We start from the raw sequence: 9,940 nt of genomic DNA on the forward strand, positions 1-9,940 counted from the left end.
CTCCCCCAGACGAGGGACAATCGGAGGAGCACACGGACTGGGGATATTGCAGACAAAGTTGTTGAATGTGTGTCGATAGTGACTCAGCCTTTTGTTTTCATTGTTGTTGTTGCCTTTATCATTATTGGCTGCCCAGTGTCAGGTAGCTTAGCTATAAACAGGGTATTGTGCTGTGACTTGGCTTTCCCACCTCGCATATTGCTGCCCCACATTTCCCGGGGTAACGTTAACCGTTAAAGCCGGGTTGTGATTGAGCTAATTCAGCGGGCCTCCCTCCTTGGAGTCCCGGTCATCCCCTGCCGTCAGCGACTCGCACCCATCAAGGCGCCGAGATTGGGCGAATAGCGAGCAAATACGTCCGCGTTTCTCTGCCTGCTCCCCCGCCGACCTCCCCTCCCCAGTCCCCGGCGCTGACAGCAGCAAAGGCCGAGGTCGTGATAGAGCAGGCCCAGCCGCCTAGGCTCGACCTGTCTACCCCACCTCCGCATCCCACAACCCCCCAGCAGCAGCAGCCCAGAACCCGGCTCCCCACAGAGCCCACCCTGGACAAGGTCGAGGGGAACAAAGATAACAGGCAGCAGCAGCACATCACAACAACAGCCACTGCCGACATGAACCACCACCACACGCAGCAGCAACAGCAGCAGAAAGCCGGGGAGCAACAGCTCAGCGAGCCCGAGGACATGGAGATGGAAGGTAAGGGATGGTCACCACAAACAGGGACGAACACCTCCAAACGGGATTTGTCCGAATTTCCTGGCTGCGTGAGTGATGCATGAACTTTTATGGCGCAAGCTGAGCTCAACTTTAACAGTAAACACCAAGGCCTAAAGTTTAGCTGAGATAGCCGGCTACGATTTTGCTGATGGTGCGTCCATTGCAGCATACTTATGTGCAGCTGACCTCATTTGCGTTATTGCGAATGTAACGTTAGCGTTACTTCGCTCTGTATACTTACTGTTTTTCAAATTGCAAATGCCCGAAAATGGGTTATATTCATCCGCGGAATTTCATAGTTAAGCCACACGAATCATTCATTCCGATCGGTCGCTTTATTTCTGAACCGTGTTGACTAAACTGTCCAGTTTTTGTTCACGTTTTCGGCTAACGTTACAAACTTAGCAGATAGGGCTGCCATATAATCGTCGTTTAAATATACTAATGTGGCCATGGAATTACATGGAATGGCCATGGAATGTTTGTAAACAGCGTGGTTGTGCCTCTGGCTTTGCAATTAACGTGAACATGGCAATTAGCTAATGCCAGTCGCTAACGTTAGATAAACGATGCTGTTACTTTCACTTAGGATAACGTTAGATGTGGACGAGTTCTCGGCAAGTTAACGTCACTACGGTTCAGCAACGAAGCGAGTAAATACCCAGTGGATAAAGTAAGGGCTAGTGTATCGTTAGCTGGGCTAGCTGATACAATATCACCGTTAGTAACGTTAACCTTCGATCAGAATACGTTCTCGTACCTTGTTAGCTAGCATCGTGTCTAATGGTTTGTGAATGTCTGGTTGTGGAACTTGCGGCCCTGCAATGTATGTTGACGATTAACGTTACTGGAGTGAGATCTGTCATTTTGATTAAAAAAAAAAACATTAAGTCAAGTCGGTGGAGCCAATTTATTTTGTGTGGATGGCGCCAGACATCTTTTAGTCCATTTTGCATGAATAACGCAGATTAAATGACGTTATGCTAATAACTCAACTAGCGGGGCAGCTAACAGCAAGATAGGGCAATTAGCCCCAAGGCACACTTGCTCACGTTCATTTGCAGGTTAGCATGCTAGTTAGCTAATAAGCTAATGCTAGCGAAGGGGGTGTGTGTGGTGTTTCAAAATGGTGGCTTGTATGTGTTTTGCAACGATCGATTTATAGCTAGCCAGTCGGGCCTTTCCCCGAGTGCAACTTTGTTTACATTTAAGATTGAATGTTTTCCCCAAATAAGCAAGAATTGTACAGTCGCCCCTAATACTAGGTAGCTGTATATGTGAACATAGCTTGTTTTGCTGGTACAGTGAATCTAGCTGGCCAATTAAGACACGAAGACGAAGCTGTGGCTAATGTTAGCTTGATGGCTAGCTAGATGCGTCAATCCTGATTTGCCAAATTGGCTGTGCTAAAACAAGTTGAACCGTTCTTGCAGAGCATCACGATATAAACGGTCAAAATTATACATCGGGTTAGCTTTAATGGTCCTTAGGTTGCTGACGTCTGACAGTCTGCAATGTAAAATGTGTTAAAGTGCTGGCAGGTAGTTGCCGCTGCGGCAAGCAAGGCCCGCATGGGGGCTCGCCTTCACTGGCAGTCAGCGCGGGGATTTGCTGCTTCATTGTATGAAGGACCAACGCGTGGAGCTCGCCATTTTTAATGATCTCTGTTTTGTTAGTCCGCTTTGGACTCAAGATCACATCTGTCAGCCTTCAGCAAACGTTTCAGCCGCAGGGCGCATTTTATTTATTTATTTATTTGTTTATTAATGACAATTTTGGATTAGGCATGGCTGGAAGCCCTTAGCATCACTGCGTCATTCAGTCCGTGATTGTGTGGTCTGTTGTTAACACACACTGTTGCTTTTATCTTTTCCTTACTCAACAAACAAATGTTCCAAACAGGAGACCGCTCTATGCAGCAGTTAAATTGTAATCGTTTTTTGTAGAGAACCCACTTTCCACATTAGGAGCAGGTGCATCCACTAGACTTCCCTTTGTGCCTTCCTAACCCCTGGAGTGCTGGCTCTCTCACCCCACTCTTTGTCCCCTGATATATTGATCACTGCCTACCATATATATTGATCGCTGCCTAGTGCCTACCCCTGATATATTGATCATAGGGCTGCAACTAACGAGTATCGATTAATCTGATAAAAAAATGCGCAGATTTTATTTCCATCCCATTTATTCAAAAACAAAATGTTTTCTTAATTGATTATTAGTGTATAAAAGTGCACACAAAACATTTTTTCAGTTGCTTGAACCTAAAACACAAACTAAGTGCCATCAGATGGCCTTTATTGCAGTCTTCACTTCCTGGAATGTATATCTTGATATTTCCTCTCCATCAGCTTTGTAAAATGAGTCCTGGAAGTGTAACAGGGTGGAGGGAGGGGGATCATTGCTCTGAAGCTTCAACCATTGACAGTGGCCCCATCTCTGTGATGAGCATGTTCAGGATACTATCTGTCAAAACAGTTGGTTGCTGTGGCGTGCATGGCGCTTTATTCCCCATCAAGATGCCATGAGTATTTTTTTTTTCTAAAAATGAGACGGTATGAATGTGCATAATAGCACAATTTACATACAACTCAATACATGCATTGTTGATTTAGTTGATAATTATTGCTTATGTAAAGGAATTTTTTTATATAACAGATCTGATATGCATAATTAAATTTGTCCTAGTTCACTCCGTATATAGAACACGCACACACAGACACACACACAGCTAACGTAACTAGTAGGGATGGGCGGGAGTACTTGGGTACTCGAGTACTCATTCATAACGTCAGTACTCGAGTAACATTTCCGCTGTTCGGGTACTCTCCCTACTCCCCACCCCTTTAAAAATTGTCTAAATCTATGCACGCATCGTCATGTGGATCTGGCAGCATGAACTGCACGGGCGTCAAGTCAGCCAAAATGTACAAGTACGTCATCCCCTTTGTTGCTTTCAAAATAAAACGCTTATAACGTAGCCTTATTTATTTTGAGTAATGCGTTACAGCCACAGTTTCACGCCATATAACATCACAAGTATTTTGATACAAGGTTTTCTGCTTCGTTCATTGAAATACCTTTTTCTCCTCCAACGTGCATCAATAAGCTATTTACTTTTGTTTAAGTAACATTATTTTGAAAGTTTTTACCAGAGGTTTTCCAGCTCATCCCGAAAATGGTGGCTGGGGTCTGGAGATATGCTCCCGAAGGAGACAGATGCACGCTTCTTCATAGTGCACGCCCGATAAAACTCATTCAAAACTTTGCACTAGTTTACTGACTACACTGTCGTTTCCCATAACGTTAGTCACAAGAAATGTGGAGAAAGAATCACTTTTTGGGAGACAATCGCTTCATGGTGATCACTATTTAGCTACAGCTGTAACGTTAATCACACTGGTCAGTGGTCAGTTTTCACTTTTTGGCAGAACACCGCTGGACCTTGTAATCCGTGGATTTACGTTAGTGTAACAGTGATCATAAAGTAAAATGGATGATACTGGACAATGGACATGTATTGGAAATGAGCCTTCGCTTGTTTCACAACACTATTGTCTGCTCCGAAGCGCTAATGCCATCCATCCAACCATCAGAGATACTGTCTGAGGTAGGCTTAGACATTAGCTTAGCGTCACCTCACCTAATATCACAGTCAGTCCCTCTCCTCACATGCTCCAGGTAGAGCTTTCTCCATGCAAAAATGCAAACGTCATGTGTGAACAGCCCCATACACAGCAGAGATTACCCCTGCTCCGTCATTACCATAGTAATCACACAGACACCCCCCCCCCCCCCGCGAGTACCTGGTTACTCATTCATAATAGGAGAGTACTCAAGTATTTAAATGCCCAATCCCTAGTAACTAGTGTTGTTAACTAGCTGGACGGGCCGGCTAACGTTACGTAAACACAAGCCATGCTTGAAGTTGTCAACCTGGTGAGCAAACACCGGATATTAACGTTAGATAAACAAAACTAACTATAATTTCAACACTTCAAAACTAGGGCTGTGAATCTTCACTGGCCTCACGATTCGATTCGATTACGATTAATCCGATTCGATTCCACGATGCATCTCGATACAGCTCAAAAGTATTGCAGTTCCAAGTATCAAATCCTCAATTTTCTGTATTATTACTGCACATGGCTACTTTTTCATCAATTAATACAAGCAGTCAGATAAATATCAAGTCCCTTTTTGACTTAGGAAGTGCTTTAAAATATGAATGTCAACAGAAAGCAAAACATCAACAATTCATCTGTCTTCAATTCGATTCACACGTCCGCATCGTGATACATCGATTAAACGATACATTTTGACACCCCTATTCAAAATGCAACGTACACTTCAAATCAAACTCCCATACTTTGGATGACCGAACGACTTTCCTCCTCCGCCATGTTTCAAGTTGTTGTTTGTTGCTACGCCTGCGCGCGCCGCTCACGGAGGAGAAAGCGAGTGACGTAGTAAGTCTCCGCGACACGGGGAGTGACGTAGCCAGCTCTGCGCCACAGCAACGGTCAGCTGTTTTGAAACAAAACAGCCATCCTGCGGCCCAAGTAATCGCGACCCAACGAATCAATAATGACATTCGTTGCCAACGAATTTAATAATACATTTTTATCGATTTTATCGATTAGTTGTTGCAGCCCTAATTGTTCACTGTCTACCTGATATATTGATCACTGCCTACCAATTCTGCCTCAAAACTATTGGGAAAACAAGAACGCATCATGCACTCACTATGTGAGCCGTACCAAGCTGCAGCCAGCGTCATGTGACCACAGGCCAATACCAAGCTGCAGCCAGCGTCATGTGACCACAGGCCAATACCAAGCTGCAGCCAGCGTCATGTGACCACAGGCCAATACCGCATTCATGACAACTCGGCACGCAGGAACAAATGTAAAAAATGAATTGAACAGTCGGAATTACAGGTCGGAAATTCGGGTATCATTTTGAGCTCCAATTTGTCCGAGTTGACGGACACCATCAAAGTGTTTGTTGACCTAATTTGAGGTGTAACTATGCAATATGTGATTATATTGTTTTAGATTTTGCCCAGGTTATACCAATATGTTGAATTCAACAGTTATTTGTCCTGAATGCGGTATAAGGACTTGTATTACATGTAGCTCATTCCATTTGTGCTATTAGGTACAAGAGATTTGCAGTGAAATGTCTAATGACATATTTCAGCCATAATGCCAAGTAGGGCTGTTGAAACAAATTTCATAAGCAGTTTGAAAATTGCGTGTAGGGATTTAATTGTAACGTAACTTACTTACAAACATGATGTCCCGTTCTTTTTAATAGCCTGTTTTTTTGTTTGGTTAGGCTGGTTGGTAGGGCTGCCCTCGACCAAAGATGATCCTGGTCGACCAGAAATCGACCACTCTCAGGAGGGGGCAGCCCTACTGGTTGGTGTGGCTGTTTGGTGGCCTTCACCTGTCTTTCCAACCACACACCTTCATTATAAAACACAGATTCCCTCCTATTATGAATATTTGGCTGTACAAATTGAATAAGGAGTTGGTAAATAGTTGATTTCAAGTCAGATTTAATTTCAACTCTTAATTACTTTCTGCCTCATCCTCCCTCATATTGTTGTCTCTTGAATGTAGAGAGACATGACTGACTGTGGTGCGATACATCCGATGACGTTGGATTCCAGTGCCATGTCATTGTAACAGGATCAGCTCTGCTGTTGTAACCTTGTAGGTTAAACACAGATCTAAGATTTTTCTTGCTGCTGTTGGTCCGGTTAACTTAAAACTATCCGACATGATTATTGATAAGTTTTTACTCCTGGCTTTCTTCCATGTTTTCCAGTGGGCATGAACTATTATAATTAGAACTTTTTTTTTTGGTACCGACTTGGGGTGGGAAAATGTGCACAGTTAACAGCATACGGTAACAAGTTGTCTTATTGCTGTCCATTGTCCAAAGACTTATACGCTATTCAGGCTATCGTTGAGTCACTTATTGTGCTAGCTTATTGTGCTGGTTGCCAAATCTTAGAAACATATGTTTGAAAATATTATTTCAACCACTTAAGATGCACTTTGCTTTGGCCCTGCCAGACACCATCCGTCTTCAAAAATAAAACACTGTAAAGTAAGCCAAATGAAGGCCTCTTCATGTCGTTGTTGTTGTTGTCCCGGGTCTGGCTCTCTTGGGTCTGGCTCTCTTGGGTCTGGCTCTCTTGGGTCTGGCTCTCTTGGGTCTGGCTCCCACTGATTCCAGCGACTTGTTTAGTACCATATCCTCGCCTCTGTGCTCCTGGGGGAAAGTCGCAGGAGGAGGAGGAGCCTGGAAAGGTGGGCGGGGCATGGAGGTCGTCACAGAGTTGACAAGCAGGGTGTAATCCACTTTGGGAGAAATTAGGTCAGTCCCCTGGGCAACAGGCGCAGTTCAGTCAGTAACGTTACCTGGAGACGTGTGCACAGGCGCACCACACACACACACACCGTGGCGTCTGCCAGCTCGGAAGGAAGATGGCCGACCGTACACATTTGAGGGAGACAGACAACAGTAACAGTTTGGCACGGAGCTGCTGAGCACTGAGGAGACATTTCCCTGGGTATTCATCACATCAGCGCTGCTGTTTCTCTCCAGTCTATCGTCCGTGTTGTCGTCTCCGTCGTCACCACAGGCTTCACTCGCAGACTGGGATTCTGTCCCGTCCGAACACGCCCCCCTGGGATTCTGTCCCGTCCGAACACGCCCCCCTGGGATTCTGTCCCGTCCGAACACGCCCCCCCCCTGGGATTCTGTCCCGTCCGAACACGCCCTCCCCCTGGGATTCTGTCCCGTCCGAACACGCCCCCCCTGGGATTCTGTCCCGTCCGAACACGCCCCCCCCCCCTGGGATTCTGTCCCGTCCGAACACGCCCCCCCCCCTGGGATTCTGTCCCGTCCGAACACGCCCCCCCTGGGATTCTGTCCCGTCCGAACACGCCCCCCCCCCTGGGATTCTGTCCCGTCCGAACACGCCCCCCCCTGGGATTCTGTCCCGTCCGAACACGCCCCCCCCTGGGATTCTGTCACCGGCGCTGTTTTGATAGACGAGACGGGGGACGCGCGCCGATCCATCCCGTTATTTGGCCGGGATAATTCCTGTCCTCTGTGTGCGCGTGTTTTTGTTTGAGAGATGACTTGCAGCTTAATCCTCCATTGTGTCCATAATTACCCAGCCTACTGTTATGTTGCTCAGGGCTTTGTTATACACACACATACACACACACACACACACACACACACACACACACACACACATTCTCTCCCTCTCCCCCCCTCCCCCTCCCCTCTCTGTTACCCTCACTCTGTCAAACAGGCTGAGTTTGACAGTGTCCCGGCTCTCCCGGGGAGGGAGTGGGGAAAGAGACTTGTCATGCTGTCTCAGCACGCAGGCTTTTCCCCACTTCAACCCATGCAAGGGGAAAGGAGGATATGTCTGCTGCTGCTGTTGACGCTGCACACGGTGACAGTAGCAGTAGGGTGGAGTAGCAGCGGAGAGGACCATGTGACACGGTGACAGTAGCAGTAGGGTGGAGTAGCAGCAGAGAGGACCATGTGACACATTTCCTAAAAACAAACAAAACGATTGCCCTATCTTCGTCGGTGTCATCTCTGTTTGCCTTTATGCGGGATTACCAGCTTTTCAGCATTTTCCCCCTTTTAAGAGGATCCAAAAAAAACAGGGGAATAGGGCCGGGCGATATGACCAAAATCTCATATCCCGATATAGGTCATTTCATATCCCGATAACGATATACATCACGATATAGTAGATTTTCTGTAAATTCAATTGATAGTTTATATAAAATGACCACATGGCCATTTATTTATGTAGCGGTTAAACCAGTTAAAATGTCAATGTCAAATCCCACAAAGGATACATGCATTCAGAATACAGATATGCATGGCTATTCTTTACAACACAAACAAATGTATAATTAGTTGCAAGGTAGTAGAATGAAACACAAACTGAACCACACCACCAGTTACATTTTCAAAGATTACATTAGAGCAAAACGGGTAGATTAAAAGTTATTTATAGTTCAGTCCAGTTCTCTCAGTTCGTTTATAAAGGAACAAAAATCCTCCACTTCGGGATTTCCATGTTACCAGTTCAGTTCACTCAACAAAAATACTCCACTCCGGGATTTCTCCGGGATTTCCCTAACAAACACAACTCAAGGCAAGCTATAAGCTAAATAGCTAGCTTTAGCAAGCTAGACGTTTGGTTGTCGGCTCCTCAATGGATTTCCTCGGGATGACAAGAGGATGAGAGAAGACGTTTTGCCAGGTTTAGCGTTACGAGGACACGCGCAAATATCAAACACGGACTTAACACAGCGCAAATGCCTGCGGTAGACTAGGCGGGCATAACTTCTTCCTGCTCTTTACTCACTGTCTGATTTGTGCCACTCAGCTTGTTGACAAGAGTCTGGTGCGTGTGTGGACGTGAGTAAAAAAACACACAGAATGACGAAAGCACAGCGTTGTCCAAATGACGGACAATATTGCCATAAAGAGTGATTTGCAACCATTGATAGTTAATAAGATCTGGATATAGCGAGCTGATTGGGATTTGATAAGAGAAAGTGAGGCTTGAATCTCCTGCTTCCTGCTCATCGTTGATTGGTTGAATAGAGTAATTCTACACGGAAGTACGGGGAGAGGGGGCGGCTACCCCTAGTGGCTGCCGGGGAAGTTTCCGAATTTGCTCTCTTATCGCCGTAATGCATTATGGGTAGTCAGCTACTTTGGCTAATGCTAGTGGCTGACGCTACTTACTTTACATTGCAGTAAAATGCCACTGAATGACCAAATTGATTGAACTTTTAACCATTTTGATTAACACTGTTTCCATACGGACCCCCAGCGTTGGTTAGTTGTTTATAACGTGACTATATTTATAACGTTTATAACGTACTCCGGTTTCTGGGATGAATCCAATGGTCTGAATACAGAGAAGGCTTAAGGCTTTATCTAACGGTATAGATAACGTTAAATGGTCCGCCATGTTATGAACGTTAGATGTATGGTATCTATATAGTTACGTGTGTCTACTAACATTAAAATATCATAAAGTAACGTATTTTCTGATAATTTGCTTATCTATTAGTTGCTACCTGATGCCTTGCGGCACATTGCTGCCTCTACCGGTCGGAAGTATTACTGTTCTTATTATCCGATGTTTGTCGTCAATTTT

The 9,940-nt window shown here is 45.3% G+C and overlaps 1 protein-coding gene across 2 annotated transcripts in view; it reads left to right on the plus strand.

Moving 5' to 3' along the window:
- The first annotated feature begins 276 nt into the window (after window positions 1–276).
- Window positions 277–9,940, plus strand: part of usp7 (ubiquitin specific peptidase 7 (herpes virus-associated)) — an 82,200-nt gene continuing 72,536 nt past the window's right edge. The window contains exon 1 of one of the 2 annotated variants that reach the window (XM_083649731.1): window positions 277–696. In XM_083649731.1, the coding sequence (XP_083505857.1) occupies window positions 612–696 (85 nt within the window). In that variant the 5' untranslated portion in view covers window positions 277–611. The remainder of the gene's footprint in view (window positions 697–9,940) is intronic. The other variant, XM_083649730.1, reaches the window with a different exon arrangement.

This window comes from Poromitra crassiceps (assembly GCF_964638095.1).
Source record: "Poromitra crassiceps genome assembly, chromosome: 13".
Classification (NCBI taxonomy): Eukaryota; Metazoa; Chordata; class Actinopteri; order Beryciformes; family Melamphaidae; genus Poromitra; species Poromitra crassiceps.